This window comes from Triturus cristatus, chromosome 3_1 (genome assembly GCF_964204655.1).
Source record: "Triturus cristatus chromosome 3_1, aTriCri1.1, whole genome shotgun sequence".
Lineage (NCBI taxonomy): Eukaryota > Metazoa > Chordata > Amphibia > Caudata > Salamandridae > Triturus > Triturus cristatus.
Window position 1 is genome coordinate 1150928067 of NC_140583.1, and position 20377 is coordinate 1150948443.

Here is a 20377-nt window from a genome sequence, read left to right on the forward strand (position 1 = left end):
GTGAGCACCGGATTTGCTCAAGTAAAGACTCACCCTCAGAATTCGGATTCCGGCGACTTCGCAATTCTGCACCGCTCTGCACCCAAGGCCCACCGGCTGAGTTCAAGTAGCCCAACACCACATGTAGGTCTCCCCAGTGATCCTGACCTGGTATCTGGGGATCCCCGACCTCCCTCAAGCTTTGGGAAGATGCCTGCAGCCTCAACCTGAAGGGTCCTCCCGACCATGACCGGAGCTGGTAAGAAAACCCGATGCCAAAAGAAACCCCATGCACTGGTTGCTTCACAGCCTTGGGTGTCCCAACCGAATGTGTCCAGGCATCCCCCAAGAACCACGCTTACCTCTCCAGCCGGTGGTCACCTTCAGGAACTTTGCAGACCTGAAGGTCGCAATTGAAAGCACAGGGTCCTGGATGTCCGTTTAGTGCCTCTGGTGGTGCAGCTCCTGTGCTGGTCGTTGGCCCCTGCAGTACGGACCTAAACCCCAGGAGCTTTGCCTCCACACCCGACTGGCCTGCTTGTAAGATGTCCCTAACCAAAGGCCCCCTTAACCCCATTGGCTAACATTAGGCCCCTGCACTCTGCACCCAGCCACTCCAGTATCACTGGTGGTGCAACTCTAGTGCCCATCTAGACCTTGGGGAACCTTGGTCCTATCCCCAAAAACTCCCACTCGTAAGCCGTGTACTTACCTGAGAAACTGCTAACACTTTCTCCCATAGGAACCAATGTTAAGAGATTTGGGGCCTAAAATGTTCTAAGTGCTGAACTGGTGTTTGTATGGAGAAAAGGGAACTAAACTGCAAAGTATAAAAAGTCTTACTTACCTTGTATTGTGCAATTCTAAGGTGTGGTATCTAAGCATACCACCCCAGTACTCAAAGTATTCCAAAAGTAACTAAAAGTTAATGGGAAAGTAATTACTGTGTAATTCAAACTTCATTTTGTAGTGATACAAACCTGTAATAACTGCAAATCCATCCTCAGTTGCATTTTATGTAAAAGTTTACAATTGAAAGTATATTGTACCTACCTGTACCAAGTACTTCTTGGTTCTAGGAATAAAATACAAGTATACCTTTTTTTATACTTACCCAATTGGTCTGGATTTAGTCTCGGAGTGTGTGTATCAGTCTTGATTGAGTGAATACAATAAATGCTTAACACGCCTTCTGGACAAGCCTAACTGTTCGCCCACACTTCCACAAAGAGAGCTGTTAGTACTTACCTAATTTTGCCTCTGCTATACCTCTGGGGACTCCCTGCACACTCTATCTGGCTTTGGTTTAGTATATACAGAGCCAGCTTTCTACACACACCATATATAAAGATCTGAAAGGCTAATGTGAGGCTGAAGGGTAGGACAGGAAACTGGAAGCGGTCCAACTACATCACAAAGTAAGATACTAGGCCTGCAGGACCAGTATGTGAATGTACAGGTTCTGCAGGATTAGAGACACAATCCAGTCCTCAGGATCCAAGACCAACAGAACCTGGGTATCTTCATTCTGATCTTTTTGAGGAACAAGTTCGAGATCCTGAGGTGCAAATTTGGTATTAGTTGCAAATCCATCTAGGGTCCAGGAAGTACCTGGAATAGCAACGCTTGCCCCTTCTCCTCAGTGAGTAGGACTTTGAGTGCTCCCTTTGCAAGCAACATCACTTCTTGGGACAGAATGGCTGCATGGTCTGTGGAAGTCAGAGCAAAAACTGGAAGAATGTGGGGTAAGATGTATAAAAGGGCAAAAGCCTTACCTTGTTGAACAATTTGAAAGACCCACTGGTGTAACATAAGTGCGTCAGAAGGGCAGCTAGGACTGGGTACAGCCTACTACTGAGCCTACTGCTGGCCCCAAATGCCTGATGGAGGGCATCTACAGGAGCTTGGAGGTAGCTGTGCGAGATGAGGTGAAGGACTGATGACGTTGCTAGTGACCTCTTTCCTTACCACGAGCCCTGCCCCTGGAACCATTGAACAGGCAGAACAGATTGTCAAGCCTGACTGTGGTGATAGGCAATGCCCCTCGAATATTCTCAATACTTTCAATACTACTGGTGGAATCGGTGGCCAGGGGAAGCAGCCCCAGGGAATGAACTATAGCTCTGCTATCCTTAAGGTGTTCCATGACCGAATCTGGCTTTTAACTAAACAATTGAACCCCATCAAAAAGCATGTAAAAAAGTGAGGTTTGTACATCCCCAGATAATCAGGCAGCACACATCCACGCATGGCATGTGATGGCAACACAATCGGTGGTGCCCAGGTCGGACCCGACAATATAATTCACTACGTCCTAGCCATTCTGTCCTCTCAGTGAAAAGCAATTTCCAAAGTCCTCAGGCAAAGCAGGCAAAATTTCACTCACCATTACGTAGAGGGCGTGGGTTGTAACAACGCATGAGAAACACCATTCAAGGATTGAAAAGCTAAGCTAACTGATGAAGACTCTTTTTCACATAACATCTATTATCTTTGATTTTCTGTCTAGTGAAGCTGTGAGAAAAGAATTTGGATTGACTCTGCTCATAGAGGCTTAAAATATAAGGCACTCAGGAATAGGAATCTGCATTAGGAGATTTAGACCACCATGGGCAGGTCTGTGTCGCCTAGCAATTGGAATCACTCACTAGCAGGGTTGAGCAAGGCTTTGGCCAAGCCAAATAGGGTTCTCAGTAGCAACTTCATTAAACAGCAATAAGGGCTTTGAAGTGGAAGACCAAGGTCACAAAATCTCAGACAGAAGGATGGCCTCAGTCTTCAGTGTGGGAAGCTGCAAATATAGTACCTCTGCAGAGTTGCATACCACCACCACTAAATAAGTACTCTCTTCTGTAAGGTTCCTGAAGGGTGAATTTAATTCCATCTCTGGCGATGTGTTAGAGCTACGGCGTTTTGTATATAAAGCTATGAGGCAACTATTATTTCAATGAGTTGGGAGCAAATGATTTGTGTAAGAAATCGGACTATTATTTGGGATTTGGGCACTATCCACCTCAAGGAACAATCACAACCCTTGTCCGATCAAAGCCTCAAGGGATATATGCAGTATCAAAACAGTAATAAAGGGAAAATGCAAAACAATAACAGGCTCATAATGATTTAGAAACATTTTATGAAATGTATTTACCAAAATGACACCGACAAGAACTCAACAATGGGAACCAGAGATATGAATTTTGAAAGTTGTAAGTAGAAATAGTGCCAAAAAGCACAATGTGTCAACGATAATAAATGGTCAAGGTAGCCTGGAACTAAGGCTCAATTTGAGGCGGACGCGATAAGCGCAGGTTGGATACACAAACCAGGTTCGCCCTGGTCTACAGTTATCTTCTGACTTAGTTCTTCAAGTTACAAATCCACCATAGGAGTTCACTCCTCAAGCCGCCCCTGGACCTCAAGGCAGGCACTTAGATTCACAGGGCATGAGACAGAGGCAAACAGCTGGGCCCAGTCATGGGATAGTTACCAATGGTTAGCTGGGTAGTTCCAAGAAAAGGCCTCTTGTAGTTTTTTTATCCCTCTCGCTTCAAAAGGAGGACAGCAATATTACCCTTGGAGTTCAATTCTTTGTCCCAGGTACAACAGGTAGCAGGTTCAGTGCTGCAAGGCTCCTCTCAGTCAGAGACAACAGGTCAAGGAATTGTTCGGAAATGGGTGCCTGGAGGTGTCACATTTATGACTGGCACCAACTAATGAGTGGGAATGACTCCTGGGCACGCCCTAACCAACCGTGTAAAAGTTCCCAGGGCCAACCCTACCCATTTTGGGCATTTTCATGATGGCAAAGATCTTCTGTCACACTAAACTTGGTGTTTGAGGGATGGGTGTCTGTAGGGAGCGTACAAAATTAATCCTAGTGTCCTCACACATCGAACACTAAAATCCAGTTTGAGGCAGCCACTGTTCCCACAATAAGCCCAGAAGCATAAGCCTTGTAGGATAAAAGCAGAGTCCCTCAGCAACCAGAAAGAAGCTCCACAAGAATTGTCGTAGCATCATGTTCTCCCCCTTTCAAGGGTTATATGTAAACCCAGCAGGCCTGTCAAGCAGGAGTTCACACGCAATCAGGAACTGTAGTGACTAAAAGGACGCCCATAGCCCCCACACTGCATATTCGGCCAAGGCCAGAAGAGTGATCGCTGCCCATTCAGATCACCCAAGTGTTTTTTCTGGGAGACATATCACACCTATTCAAGGCTAATTACTGGTTGGGAAAAGCTAGAGCATCTTCAGACAGGGAAAAGGCAACTTTCTAAAAGTTACTTTTCCATAATCTGTATTAGAAATCCGACTTCACCATTGATTTGGATTCCCACCAACTATTACAAATATTTGTTTAATTATTTTTTTAGGGTGGTCCCATTCTAGACATACTGTATTAGGATTTTAATCTGTACTCTGGTTTTCAACATACGACAGCTAAGCCTGCCACGGTGAAAATAGCTTTGGTATGATAGTCACTGTAAGGACAGGTTAACATCAAATTTCTACATGACCTACTTTTAAATATCATGCACCCTGCCTTGTGGGTTATAAGGCTTACAAAAGAGGCAACTTATTAATATTTAAAAGGAGGAGGGGTTACTGGTCAAAATGATTTATATTGATAAGCTGAATTGCAGTTTTTACACTTTTGTAGTCAGGCTGCAATGGTAGGTTTGAAGCCATGTTTGCAATGCCACTGTAGTTGATTGCACAACTGGTGTTGCAGTCCATTAGTGGAATTTAACTTCCAGGCCTGGAGTACCTTTTGGATCATATGTTTGGGGCTCAGAGACGAGTTAAATATGCCAATTAGGAGTACACAAATTCAACCAAGATTAAAGGGGGAGCTCAGACACTTTACTACTGATTTGCAGAGATAAAGAGCAATTAATTCAAAAGACAGCAAAAACAAAGTCCAGCAAGCCATGTTGACCATGCAGAAAAGGCAGTTTTCCTACAATCCACTTCTTCATCATTGTCTTCATTGTAGGGAACATGCCCAAAGCCTTGAAGAACATCAGAGTTAGAGCAAAAGGGCCTTCACCCCTATCAAATATGGTCTCTGAGGCAAAGGGCAGAAGAAGATGATTCCTTAAACTGAGGTTGAACCTTGCCTATGATCTAGCTCAACACTGCAATCTAACCGAAGCTGGTTCCAAAACTTCAAACAGTCCGAGCAGAATCTGGTACAGATGCTTCTGGAGCAGAGGGGGCACAGACAACAGACCAAACTATGGGATGCGAGGCATGGCAGTCAAGGTACAGTCCAGTCTTGGAGGCAGAGCGGACCGAGCTGCTACGGAGTCAATCAGCACTGGGGAAGGACCCACTGACAGAAGTCCAAATGGAGGCATCAATGGATATATGCAAACTGGATATAGAACAATATTGAGGAGCTATAGTAGTGCCTGCTTGAGGGCTGCAATTGGCTGTGGAGTCCACAATAGCTCAGGAAACTCATGTGAAGTGGCTCCTGAAACGGAATGGGATCCAAGTTGGATGTAAAAGCCGGGGAAGACTTTGAGCGCCAACTCCGAGACTCCGCCTGGAGCAGCCCTATGTGGACTTTTTGTTGTTTCTTTTCAATTTGTCTCTCCATTTTGTCTTGGACTTAGCCAAAGATGGTGATCAGAAGTGAGGAATGGCCTTGCGACTAGCCGCAGGACCAACATCACTACTTATACTTAGTAACAGAATTAAGCTTCTCCCTCTCTCATAGTCTTTGGATGCATCATGGAGCATTTGGCGCAGGTCATGCTTTCTGCTGAGGCACCAAAGATTTTTAGAAGTGACATCATTGCACGCAGTCAGAACGTTTTGGGTCAAAAATGTCAGAAAGAATCTGAAAGATGTAAGGAATTAACACTCGGCTCGGTCTAAAAAAGGCACAGAAAAAGCGGAACTGGTGTCAGCGCTCTGGGATGGCACCTATTTGCGGCTCTGAGTCGCCATGTTCGGAGGCAGGATGCAATCACAACCGAGGCTGTTAGTGCCACCTGCCGGCACACTGAGTGATTGTGTTTTTGCAGGGTGGGTTCTGGCGGGGCTGCTTCTGGGGAAAACCATCGAACACTCATCTACTCGGCCCTTCCGCTGCTGCCGTCTCATGAGAGTAACCAGCAGTGCACCAGCCATCCGATGCGATCCTTCTCAGAGGCTCCCAGTGTAATCACTAGGGGCAAACCGGGAACTCGGGCACACCGCAAATATGGCGGTTTGTGCTGTGCTTGTGCCGGGACTCTTCTCGTGGTGGGAGGGGGGCAGGGTTAGTGTCGGCCGATGACGTGGCCGGCACCCACCCCCCCCGCTTCCAGGGTAGTGATTGAATGTTTGGGAAGATGCCCTGGAAGCTGTCAAGTGCTTCCGGGGCAGTAATGGATCCTGCCGGGACCTGCTTGAACTGGTTCCCGGTTCTCCCTCTCAATAAAAACAGCGCAGAGCGGCAGCACGGTCTCTTCCCCCCACCCAGCAAGCTATCGCGGCTGTCCCTACCTGCAGAAGGCAAAGAAGGATGGTCCGCGCAAACCACCCCAACCGCAAAAGACTCCCCCCAACACTCAACTGCAACAGACCAGGGACAAAGGAAGACTTACAAACCCGCATTGGCACACAGGATCGCAACCGGCACACCAACCAACTGCCATAGCGACGCGCGTGTGGATGAAAGAACATACGCCGAAGTAACAGGACCCAAACAGGACAGCCCACCACCAACACCACCACCACCAACTGCCCCAGCACCATCCTGTGAAATAGGCTCAGCCATCAACTGGCAGGAACTCATCACGAAGATTGCGAAAACGGTCGCAGACATGAACATCCACCCTTTGGTGACAATGGTGGCGAATCACATCGCCGGACTTTTCCACGGTGAAGAAAACACATGCAATGGCAGCAAAATCTAAAGTAAACTCCCTCTTCTTGATGTGGAATGCTAACAGCATTCAGAAGAAAACTGCAGAACTCCTGCACCTGATGGAAACCATGGATGTGAGTATAGCGCTCATCTCCGAGACCCATCTCCAAGGAAGCCAGAAGCTCAACTTGGCAAACTACAGGGTGTACCGCACAGATCGCGGAGGAACAGCAGTGATTGTCAGCACAAAAGTGAAGCACCACGAGATCTCACTACCACCAGTGGGGAGTATTGAAGCAACTGGCATACAGGTCCAGACATCTGCAGGCCCCCTGCGGCTGATTGCCACCTACTCACCCCCAGGCAAGCTAAGCCCAAAGGACTTGGATGCTTTATTGGACCCCCGCATCCCAACATTAATTGGCGGAGACCCAAATGCCAAGCACCAGTACTGGAACTCTTGCGCGGTAAACAGTAAATGACACGCCCTACTTGCCCACTCAAAGAAGGAGGACTTTGTAGTGGCTGGCCCAACTCAACCAACACACTATCCAGGCACTGCACTGCATAAACCGGACGTTCTGGACATCGTCGTCATGAAGAATCTCTCCCAGTCTATGGAGCTGGAAACCTTAACTGCACTGACGTCCGACCACAACCCAGTGTTGATCACAGTTGGCGACGTGCTTGAAGACCAGCAATAGGGCACCAGACACAACTACAAGAAGGTAGACTGGAGCCTATACAAGAGAAGCCTGGAGGAGACACTGGTCCCTGGCCCCCTACTCTGCATTGAAGACATTGACCAGGCGGTTCACCACTTCACAGCTGCAGTCCACACTGCCATCGAGCGCAGCGTTCCCGAGCAGAAACTCCAACGCTGCTCTATCTACGACCTCCCGAAGGGCATCAAGCAGTCGATTGCTGACAAGAACAGAGCCCAGAGATAGTGGCAAAGGAATCGCACACCCGACCTGCTGAAGAAGTACAACGAGCTGACAAGACAGCTGAAGATGCAAATAAGCCAGCACAGAGGTGAAAAGTGGGAAGCAGCTACGGCTAACTTAAAGGACTCTGACAACTCTCTCTGGAGAATGACCCGACGCTTGACTGGGGAGAAGGAGCCAAACCCACCGATACAAGGGAAGACTCACTTGGCATGCAGCAACAGGGACAAAGCTGAGGTCTTCGCTGACACACTGGAGGCATCCTTCAGGCCTAACCAGGCAAGCAAACTGGCAGCAGAAGTCGAGCAAGAGATAGATAAGCACCACCGGGAGCACCCACCAGAAACAGAAGGTGCAAACATTGAGGAATGCTCCACAGGCGAGCTACTGGCCCTGGTAAAGACACTAAAAAACGGCAAGGCACCAGGAAAGGACAAAATAGCCAACCAAGCCATCAAGATGCTCCCAGATGCTGCAGTGGATCACCTTGCTGAGATATTCAACGCCTGTATGCAGCACCAGTATTTCCCTAATGCCTGGAAAGAAGCAAGAGTCATCGTATTCCCCAAGGCTGGGAAACCACTACGAGATCCTGCAAATTACCGCCCTATAAGTCTGCTATCTGGCCTATCAAAGCTCTTTGAAAAAGTTATCCTTGCCCGTCTTGTGGACTTTGCGACAAGCGAAAACCTCCTCGCCAAAGAACAGTTTGGGTTCCGGAAAGACCACTCAACCAATCACCAACTCCTCAGAGTTGTGGACATCATCAGCCATGGATTCAACATCAACAAGTCTACTGGAGTAGTCTTTCTGGATGTAGCCAAAGCATTCGACCGAGTATGGCATGAGGGACTGCTTTAAAAACTTATCAAGCTCAAGTTTCCAAGCTACCCGATTAAACTGCTGTCTAGCTACTTATCAAAATGGACCTTTCACGTGGCGGTACGAGACGAATGCTCAACGCCACGCCCAATCCTTGCTGGGGTGCCTCAGGGATCAATCCTAGGACCATTCCTCTTTAACATATTCACAAACGACATCCCCATGGACCTAAAGAAGACTGATCTGGCTCTTTACGCCGATGATGCAGCAGTCATCTCCCAATCCTTCAGTGAACAGGAAGTGGCTAAGAACCTTGAGTCATCACTCAGCAGACTCTTCGAATGGTACAGCGACTGGCAGATCACCCTGAACACAAGCAAAACCACAGCAACATTATTTATCAGGAAGCTGACCAGAAAACACCCAGCGATCCTCCTCAATGGGGATGAGATTAAATGGGAAAACAGCAGCTCCTACCTGGGGGTGACTCTGGACTCCAAACTCACATGGAGAAACCACATAGAGAAGACCTGCCAGAAAGCAGCAACAAAACTGTCTGCGTTAAACCCACTCCTGAAGACCAAGTCGATGCCCTTGCAGAGCAAGGTGCGAGTAATCACCGCAATAATTCGACCAACCATGACGTACGCTTCACCAGTTTGGAGTGGATGCCGCCCGCAGCATCGGAAAGACCTGCAGACACTACAGAGCAGGGCCTTACGGATTGCAGCAGGTGCTCCAAACTTTACAAGAACAGCAGACCTCCACAGAGACCTAGGCGTTGAGATGTTGGACGACCATCTCTGCAAACTCAACAGGACATTCTACAAAGGACTGGATCAAAAAGATACCCCACTGATCAGGAAACTTGCAGACATTTCTACAAACCCATTTGACCACTACCCGAGGCCCATCGAAGCGCTAACCTTGTGAAACTGAAACAGCAACACAGCATCCAAAAACTCATCACTGCCTGAGGGCAAATCGCCCCGGCAGGTACCCAAAACTCATCACTGTCAGAAGGCAACCGCCGCGGCAGCCATCAAAGGCTCATTACCACCAGAAGACATTTGGCAGACGACTACAAGACTCTGCGATAAAACTTGCTGACACTTCCGCAAACCAAATTGACCGCAACCCGCGGCCTATCACAGCTCTGACCTTGTGATCCAACCTCAACTGTGACAAAGTGTCACACATCAATAAGACAACCTAAACAGCGACTAATAACCTCAGAAATAATTTGTGGCGTAATGAGGCTATCGCCTCGGTATCCAAAAACTCACCACTGTCAGATGGAATCTGACAGGCGAAAACAAGACACACGGCGGAGCACGGTCTCTTCCTCGCCGCTCCGCTGATGACTCCACACGCCTCCATCCATGCGACGGAGGCTGTTCTTTAATCTTCTCATTTTCTTTTTCTCACTGCAGGTACATCACCTCGGAGCAGCATCGGCCCTCGATCGGGGACAACAGCAAGGTATTCTTGGTTGACCTGCGCTTCACCACTGCCAGGGGGCATGCGGGTTTGAGTGAATACTCACCTGCCCCACTTGATTGGACTTGTGGCAGTGGCTCTGGCTGTTTTGAGTGCAAGGCGGGTCTATCAGTAAAAAAAAATTGCGGCTTGGAAGATGTCTGCGGGGAGTCGAGAGGCGGGTAACTCGTAGCTCTCCTGCAGTGGAAAGGTATTTAAAGCTTCTCCGGCGTCCTGTGTACATGTGGCCAGTGCAGGGGTCAGCAGTGACTACTAAGGATGTATTGACTGTGTCTCTCGAGTGGTAACTGGGAGGTGGCGTTGCATGGCATAGTGCATAGCTCGGCCAGCGAGTTTCGAGCCCCTGACTCGGCCCGACATTGTGTGATGTAGGCTAAATTTAAATTAATTTGACAGTTTGCCGGCTAGGGGGCACCTTCTGCAGGGATGCTAATGCCATAGTGAAAACAAAGACATCTGGTTGTCACGTTACAAGAGCTTTAGAGATGGGCAGTGAGGGTGCCAAATGTACAAGGCCGAGCGCTAACTAGCGCGCGCCGCCCTTTTGGCGGGCGGACCGGTCCCCGGGGGAAAGGGGGAGGTGGGAGCACTCCCACCTCCCCCATTAGGCGTCCAATAGGTGGCATTTCTGCAGGGCGTGAACCGGAAGCACTGTTTCCAGTTCACCGGAAGCACTTTAGTGCTTCCGGTTCACGCGGGCATCCAGCTTAGGGGTCCGGCTGGTTTAGACCGGCCTGGCCTGTGCGCCCCCCCTTTAAAAGGGGGTGTGGGGAGCAAAACAGTCTCTTGTTCTGCTCTCCCCACAGGCACAGCACCCGGGCCACCAGAGCCCTTAATGTATTTTTCATAATTTTGTGGATTGCAACCTATTGCTTTTCCAATCGGTTGCATGATAGGAGTGCTACTACACATTTACCCTTGAGTGCTCAACACTCCTTCCTCTTACTGAACTCCCTTGCACTCATCGAAATCGGAAGGATGAAATCTTTAGCGGCCGCTACTAAATGCAAACCTTTGGAATCCAGGGAGAGCGCACAACTGGGCAGCACGCGCTTAAGCGGACTCGACTATCGTGGTCATCAATTAGTATTGCAGTGGTTCCAGTGCCCCACTGTTGTGTCTATGAACTAAGAATCATATCTGACAATTTTGGAGTTGAGGAACCAGGTTCGAAACTCTGAGTTGGTTCCACATCCTGGAATTCTGGGCAAATCAATTAATCTCCCATGCCTACCAAAAATAGATTTCTCATTGTGTGAGGTAGCTGGTGCTCCTGTAAAGCACTCCACTACTTTCGGCTCGAGTTCACGCTAAGTATAAACTGCAAATGTACGCCTGATGCAAAAATATGGAACTTTGTGGTATGTTTCAAACACAACGCACAGCTGCCCTTCACTAGCCATTTGGCACCCAGCTCAGTTGGTTGGTCCTTAGCTCTCTTGATCTCACGGGAGGGAGACGCACCAGGCTGCTCTGCGTTGGTAGGGTGCCCCCAGCCTCCAGGTCATCTTGTGCAACAGATGTCTTGCAGAGATAGAGGGGTACCCATTTTCTCTCTCAGTAGTAAACCTCCTGATTCGAGGTGGCCGACTCGCTAACATGCCCAGGCATGTCCTGCAGGCAGTGGCTCCATTTGACATTCATTTAAAGCCCGTATTGGCGTTTTTCGTAGTGCTGCGCTCACCACCCAGCTACAGACAGCCTGGCCTGTTGAGGGCTTTTCGAGTAACGCGGCCTCCCCTTGCGGACACTGCAAGCCTCCGGGTCATGTGGTTTAGGAAGCATGAGTTACGGTAGTAACTATCAATTTACTAAAGTCTGTTCAAACTGGAGCAGGAATCAGTTTGTGTTGGTTTTGTTGTTAACGTGGTTTAAAGAATGTTACTACATTGGGTTGGCCTAAAACACCATAACTGCGTGTTTATACACGCATAAAAGCGCAAGCAAATCAGTCCACCGTAATTCATGTTCGTTAGCTATCAGTGAGTTGCATCCGATACTCGCATTTTGTAGTAAGCGGATGGAATGTTACTTTATGAATTTTACGCAGCGTGGTGTACTATGGAAGAAGTAACAATAAATCCATGTACGGGAAACAAGCCTTGTGACAATATGGTTTTCCCGGGTCAACAAAAGGAGGGGAGGGGGGGACCAGGAGCTAGTTGTGGTCCAGTGTCCGTGCTCCTCAAATGATAGCTAAATCATAAGGGACACTGTTCCTAGTGAGGGGTGCGGTGTGTCACCCAGTCTGAAAGAGGAGATAAAGTCTAGAGTAGAGGAGATGTAGAGAAAGAGGGTGAAATACAATACATACTGTAATGACACTCACTTCAACCACCCAATCAAACACCACCTATTCGCGGGCAACATTTCCAAGACACTAATACCACCACAGCAGTGGGTATGGCAGGTCTGAATACAGGTGCACTGGTATAGATGCATGCTGTTCCTATTTGTGATATAGCAACGTACTCTGCAGATCAGGAGTGATGCACAATGACGGAGCATAGATCCATCCAGGACGTGAACTCACAGTGGCTGCTGTAGTAGAGGATTAAGATGCACTGGCAGGTATGTTTTCACTACTAGAATATTAATGGAAGCTGAAGATTAAGTCTGAAGAGTATCGGATTAAATATATGTGGGTCCTAGTAAAGAAATAGATATGTGGGCAGTGCTAGTTTGAGCAGCACCAGTGAAGCATTGTGTGTGAACCAGTAATTAAATATTGCTCTATGGTGTAGGTCAACATTTGGGCGCATTGTACATCCAAATGGTCTGAAGGCAGCAGAAGACCAGTCAAGGCTCCTATATTAAGGTTATGGTTGGAGGAGTAAGAAAGGGGACATGGAGGGTATGGTTGTGTTGCTTTTTGATTGGCCCTAACTGGGTCACATGAAGCCTGAGAGGAGTTAATCCACCTCATGTAGTAAGTAGTGATACAAGAAATGGGTCCAGAAGGTAATGAAATGCTACATAAAATGGCCTACATGTGGCAATTTGTTGGTTTTACGTGTGGTATAAATATTAACGTACTAAGCTACAACACCTCAGAGTTCTGGCCAATTAGGGTTTGGCCAACGGTGTCTAGGTGCTGCACTTTTCTCAATTGACAGAGAGGTAGAGGCAAAGTAGTGACTGATGTGAAAAGGTACTGACCAAAAACACACAGAAACAGGAGAAATGATGCCGCGCACCTTTAAAAGACACAAATGCATAATGTTTGTGTGAGTACTAATGATCATGAAGGGTAGAAGGTAAAACTCAAAAATGCAACCCTCCTATGTAAACGTTTGAAACAAACCCACTGAGATTCTAAGCTCTTTGCAACAAGAGAAATAGCAGATGTATCGACCTTACAGGTGAACAAAGGATGGGCAAACTTCAACCATCCTTTCTTTCACACTTTCTTTCAGGGTCAAGTGGTCAGAGGGGAACACCAAGTTCCCAAAGCATTATTGTAGTATGTTGCCATGGTCCAGCTCAAAGGACAATGCCTGGAAGAGTCATCTACCTGTTCCGAGCCAAAACCCAACCAGCAGGCTTCCCTTTACATGTGAACTGTTGTTGTGGACAGAGGGGAGGGCAAATTATGCCTAAGGCACTCTCTTGCTGTAGTCTCTGCTTTACCGGTGGCTCTAGAAAAAGACTCTTCTTGTTGTTTCCGCCTTTATTCAGAGGAGCAACGACATGGACCTCGCAACTAAAGTGGTGGTGATGTGAAGAGACATTCCTTTAATTAGTAAGTTAAAATATCATGGATTGATATGTTCACAGTTAATTCTACCTTTCTTTATTTTTAAGTCCACACAATATAATGGCAGCCTGGTGTTTTAAACTTTCTTCACTAAACGCAATATGCATCCCAACAAGGTGCCACAAACCACAGAGTTGACAGAAACCGCTTACCTTGTAGAGGAATCCAGGGGGCATATCAGTCCTGTGTGCAGGTGCACTGCTTTCCACAGTACCGTTCACAGTGGCTGGGAAAGTCTCAACAACAACAGCAGGCAGGGAGCTCTTAGGCTGGAGTAGAAAAGGTGAAAGAAGACTGTATGTAACTAGCACTTAAAGTCAAGTATTTTTTTCTCCACTTCCCCTCAGAACACCGAAAGCCCTCAAATCTCTTTCTTAAACTAGAATTTGTCAATCACTTAGCGAGAGGACTGGAGAAAATAAATCTATGCATTACCAAACAGCTGCTACACACCTCAACTGTACTAAACTGAAAGGATTATAGGCTGACAGGACTCAGCTGGCATATGAAAGTGTCACTTTCAGCTCACAGGAGGTAGAAGGCAGCACAGTGACCTTTTGTCAAATCCTCCAGTGACTGCCTACAGTCCGCCTCACGCACCCTTTTGAACACTTTGTCTACTCTGTCTGCTATAGTCCTTTGTTGCACCTTTTCTAGATACGTTTGCTCTTCCTCCATTACCCAACTGTCTGACTAAAAGCCCAGAGCTGTGAATATCAAGCCCATAATTTACATTCCTGGCCCCTGAATTTATTTCCTCTTTATTCTTGCTTGTTAGCTTCATTTGAAAGGCCCATCCAAACACGGTCTCTAGTGTGCTTCCCAGTGAGATCATTGTGTCCCTTGTGACTGAGAACACTCCCTGCTGTACTCAAAGAGATCCAGAGAAGCTCGCCACAGAGCTAAGACAACCTCCATACCCCTAACCGGAGAGTGAAGGATGACCAACTAAGCACCTATTCTTCAAGTGCACGGGATCCTCCTGGTGCAAGGGATCCTCCTGGAGCAGGAAATCTAGCAAGCATGCACACCTGCACCAATAACCCTCATTGCAAATGTTGTTGGGACCCTACCAAAACTTGGCATCCGCAGTACCTCTAGCTTTTGTCTAGCTTGGCACGGGTTCTCTGGATTGGGTCTGGGAAGAAATGCTCCTAAGCCATGCTTGCAAGGCAGTGATGCAGCACCCACTTGACTAGAGGTCTAGCTAGCTCCCCAACATAGAGGAACACGGACAAATACTAATTTTATTCCAAAATATAAATGGTCAAATGCAGACAATGATATTTTTGGAGTTTTTATGGCAAAAAAACTAATCTGAATTTAGAAACTTGGAAATATAAATTGTAGGATTATAGTTCAATATTTTTCTTTTAGAATCCAAAAATTAAAAATTGGGATTTTAAAACTGGAGGTTTAACTGACTAAATGTTTTTAAACTTCGTGAACATCTAAATCGGTCCGGTTCTAGGTTTTTGGCAAATGTTACTAGTCATGAATGAACACAGGACTTCCACCAGGAGTTCTAGCATAGGGGCACAATAACAAATACAAATACTACATTTATTCCAAAACATAAATGTTCAAATGCAGAACATTATAATTTTTGATTCCTAAATGGCAAAAAACGAATCTGAATTTTGCTATTTTAACATTTGAAATTTAGTAAACTATTTTTCTTCCAAGATCCTAAAGTTACGAATTGAGGTTTGAAACTGGAAGTTCAAATCACTAAATGTACTCAAACTTTATAATACTAGAGTAGATCACTTGTAAAATGTATTCTAAATACAAACACACCATTTGTCATGCAGTACAGTGCACACTTGCTGTACATGAAATAAGACAACCCAAAATAGGTTTTGATAAGAGACACACCGAAATGTAGTATAGTGCACAGTCTGAAAAATGGCCGAAAAAAATTGAAAACCTTCCCATCAAATTAAGGGGACTAAAACCAGGAGGCATATTTTTTTTCATCACTTTTGGTCACATGTAATACTAAGGGAATCAAATCAAGGACATTTTCATTAAAATCTGCGCATTTAGAGATAAGCGTGCTTCTATTCATGATTAAGGAATCAATCGGAATAGATTTGGGAAGAACGCCTTTGGTGGTGCGCTTAACAAGGCTATCACACGGTCATATGGTAAAACAAATCTGCATGTGCAGTGCATAGCTATGGCTAGCAATAAAGAGTCGTCACTGGTCTTACTGTAGCAGGTTCTGGAGTGGTGGCGTCAGCTTTTGGCTGCACTACATCAGAGGTGCTGGATTCTGTAGTTTCCAGTCCAGTTGCTTCTCTACTCGCAGACACGTCCTCCACTGGCTGCAACAAAGACACGCACTGGTAAATGTCAACATTTTAAGACAATACAGCAGAAGATGAAGATGGTGAGTCCATGCAGTGCGACCAAGAAGGCAAAGATGGCATTCGCAGCATAAGAGAAAGACCACTGGAAATGAAAAAATGTGAAGTTAGCTTGTGAGATCTTGAGCCCCTAAACGCATTGTCTAATTAAGGTGCATTCTTTCCTAATGTTGCCTAATAAACAGACTCAGTAGACGTGCCACTGATCTAGAAGACATTCCCCTAACAATAGAAGAAACCCTCCAGATATGGTGACTCAGTGCACCAAGGGTTTTTCAACTCCACATCCCCTAACCTTTCGAACTCTTCAGGGAAGGGGGAGCGGAGTGGTTTTCAAGGGTCGATGAAGAACACTTTTTGGAGGGAGAGGAAGACTTCCGGAGCAGGTTATCACAATGAATTCCAAAGGGACAGTTTGCAATTATTGGTAGGGTGAAGGTGAATCAAAGGAGGCACACCTGCCAAATGACTGAGATCTGAGAGATAGGTAACTCTCACAGTGATGCATTTTGGTACCTATATTCCACTTGAACCAACAATTTTAAAAAGTCCAGGTTGTACATTTGTGAATTTTCAAAACATAGCCTTAACATGCTTCGTGGTCGGCAGCAACGCAACATCAGCCCTGTTCTCAGACAGCCAAAATCAGGTCCAGTGAAGCCACAAGTGAATGTGATAGAGCAGTGACACCCTTGTAACACCATTATATTGCTTTTGGCCAGTGATCAAAATGCATTAAAAAAAAAAAAAGGGAACTGAGATGCGGCACGCAATGGGGCGGGTGAGATAGCCTGGTCACAGGTGTGGCTAAAAACACAAAATATTCTGTAATTTGTTTTTTAGGTCTTTCACCTTCAGGTAACTACATATATAACAACGCACAGCTTAAATGAAAATAAAATGCAAGGTATGCTCATCAGTGGGAAATGCACTATCGGACCGTATGAAACCTCTATTGGGTGATGCCTTGCACCAGAGAGCCACAGAATTGAATCCTGTTTGGTGCAATGGGAGAACAGTGACTTGTGTATGTTAAGTGATACCAGGTCCAAGTCTGTGATAGAAAGCACTGTGAAAATTTAAGTCATTTTTTAAAACTTATTACTCACAATATAAGGCAGGCTGCTACAAAATGCGCAAAAAAGTTTAAGATAAAAAAGTGCTTTCAAAATATAGATTTTAGCAATACCCAGACTGTATATAGTACAACGTTTTTTAATGACTGGCTTTTAAAAGCAAAAACTTCACAGCTTAGCCGGTAGTTCCCTTACAGTACCTCTCAAAAAACATAAACGTGTATCATCATAAAGCTTCAAGTGATTGCACCAATTAAAGCCAGTACCGTTTACAGGCAACCTGTACATGTGCGGATTAACCAGTTGCACACATTTGCATTTCTTTAAGGCAGAAGGCACCCTGGCAAAAAGGTTTGCTTATTTGTCCGCGCCTCCCTCGGTTTCAGTCTTTTTACACAAAGTAGGGGAACTGTTTTTCTAAAATTAAAAAAGTAGGGTCACAGTGTGCCCCATAGATCCCTCCCCCGCCCCCCATTCGCCCTCTGCCCACTGCTTCTGGTCGATGATTCATTCAACCAATAGACAAAGTGCTGCATGTTTCCAGAGACTGATTGTGCGCTCCATTTCTAGCAAGTGCTTTGATCTCATTAAAAGGGTACACAGCACTTTATTACGCTGTAAAATAAATCCAGTAAAGAAATAAATCGGTTTACTCACTTCAAGTATTTGAAATAGTTTCGAACAAATGTTCGAGAATGTCTTAAGAGAGCTTGTTGGTTCGGAACCTAATTTTTTCCCCTAAAGTGATCCGCCATTTACTCTCAGCAGGCAGTGCCTAATTTCTAAAAGAATGAGTACAGGTGCCCAAAGCAAGGATGTATGACGTTACAACGCATACTTTTACAATGCATGCACTTACAACGCAATTTTTACAACGCAACATCCACTACAACACATTCCATTACATCGCATGACACTACAACGCATTTTTAAAAACTACCTTTACAACGCATTCCATTACATCGCATACTACCTTTACAACGCATACCATTACAACGCATAATATTACATTGCATTTAAGATAAGTATTGGATAGTATAGGGGTAAAAATTACTATTCTAACTCCAGGGGGTGCAACAGTAGGGTAAGTGTTGGATAGTATAGGGGTAAAAATTACTATTCTAACTCCAGGGGGTGCAACAGTAGGGTAAGTGTTGGATAGTATAGGGGTAAAAATTACTATTCTAACTCCAGGGGGTGCAACAGTAGGGTAAGTGTTGGATAGTGTAGTGTAAAATTATGCGTTGTAATGGTATGCGTTGTAAAGGTAGTATGCGATGTAATGGAATGCGTTGTAAAGGTAGTTTTTAAAAATGCGTTGTAGTGTCATGCGATGTAATGGAATGCGTTGTAGTGGATGTTGCGTTGTAAAAATTGCGTTGTAAGTGTAGTGAGTTGTAAAAGTTGCGTTGTAAAGGTTGTTCTCCCCAAAGCAATGCTCCGAACCCTGCGGCCAGCGCTATTAAATGTCGGCATGTTGAATACTAAGGCTCTGTAGTCTTGAATACTCCTCACCACTCTGTAATCCACTACCATGCACCCAATCCCTTTATCTCACTCCTGCAGGGTCCATAGCTGCCAAGGTTTCAGATTGCCATGTGTGACATTTTAAAAATTTGAGTGAAATTATGAGTGACATTTCAACGACTGAGTGACACTTTCTCGCGAGCAAAAATCATGCAATAAAGACGAGGGGAAACTTCTAAATATCAGAAATTACAGCCATTTGAGCAACAAGAAACTCCAAGAACTTCTTGAAACTGCTGCACTTGCCCCTGGCCTGGGCCTCGAGTCTGAGTCAAGTGGCAGGTCTCTCAGAGACCGTCCAAGCCCCAACAGGATGTGTGAGCAGAGGAGCCAACCACTGAAGTCAATAACACGTCTCTGTATGTGATTGACGTCAGTGTGTTGCCGGGCAGGCCGGCACAAATCAGAACAAGCATTAAAAATGGAATAGGTCTCGCCTTTCATTAAGTTAAAGCCATTTGCTATGCTATACAATACCATTAGCAAAGCAAATGGCTTTAACGTAATCAAAGGAGAGACCTATTGCATTTTCAATGCTTGTTCCTGCATGTTTAGAGTCCTGCCCTGAATTTCCGGTCACCCTAGTATATTCCATAAAACAATAGTGGTGGTGTCGCACTAGTGGCATGTAATTAACCAGGGCCATTGGAATTACAACATTATGCAACCACGCCGATTTTTGAATAATTATTAATTTGCCGCATTTCCACATAATCCATCATCTACTGCATAATCTGCAGATTTCAACAAAAAATGGTTTGTTTTTAGCTCAAACTGTTCAAAAGTTTCTAAATAAGCAGCAACAAGTGTTGTCCTTTGCGAAGGTTGACTTTCTGTTGCTTTTTTTGCTGTGTTTGGGTGCTACACTAGTACTAATGAGTTGCAACTAATGCCCAAATAGTTTAACAAGTTTAAAAATGACAAAATAATGAAGTAATACTATCCCAAAATGAGCCGCATTATTTGCCTTTAGTTGCCGCATAATTTATTCGATCCTGATGCATAATTTGGGCCTCTTCTGCCGCATAATTCCCCGAGCCCGGAATATAACTTTAGAAGATGGTCCGGCACTGAAGCGCCTATGAATTTGAGGAGGGGAAGGGGTAGAGGAGGAGGAGGCGACCGGCGGGAGAGGCTCCAGGCTCCTCTCCAGCAGATGCGATAGAAGGGGGAGGTTCCAGAGTTGACGACTCAACCATTAAACCAATATCATTACATTCACCAACTGAGCTATCTCGGTGCTTGCAAACTAAACAGATGTAGCAAGCATGAGCTAGCAGAAATCAGACACAGTGGCTGCTCGATGTACCGACAAAGTCATCGTATGTTGAACTTGAAACATTTGGTGGATGCCAAACAGCAACGAGTAGTGGGGGAACCAGTGGTGTGCGCGCACCTTTAGAGGAGCGGGGGGAGGGATCGCGGCGAGGCGAACGCGCGCTGCTGCATGTGCTAGACACGGTCGGGAATGGGCGTTGCAAAGGCGGGACATGCGCCCACCTTTGCCAAATCGCGTGCCTTTAAAAAAAAAAATA

General features: G+C 45.9%; 1 protein-coding gene across 12 annotated transcripts in view; it reads right to left on the reverse strand.

The window, feature by feature from the left end:
* Window positions 1-20377, reverse strand: part of BIN1 (bridging integrator 1) — a 555217-nt gene that overhangs the window by 91985 nt on the left and 442855 nt on the right. For all 12 annotated transcript variants that reach the window (XM_085646006.1, XM_085646002.1, XM_085646003.1 and 9 more), the window contains 2 exons: window positions 16084-16197; window positions 14020-14136 (listed from right to left, as the gene is read on the reverse strand). In XM_085646006.1, the coding sequence (XP_085502132.1) occupies window positions 14020-14136; window positions 16084-16197 (231 nt within the window). The remainder of the gene's footprint in view (window positions 1-14019; window positions 14137-16083; window positions 16198-20377) is intronic.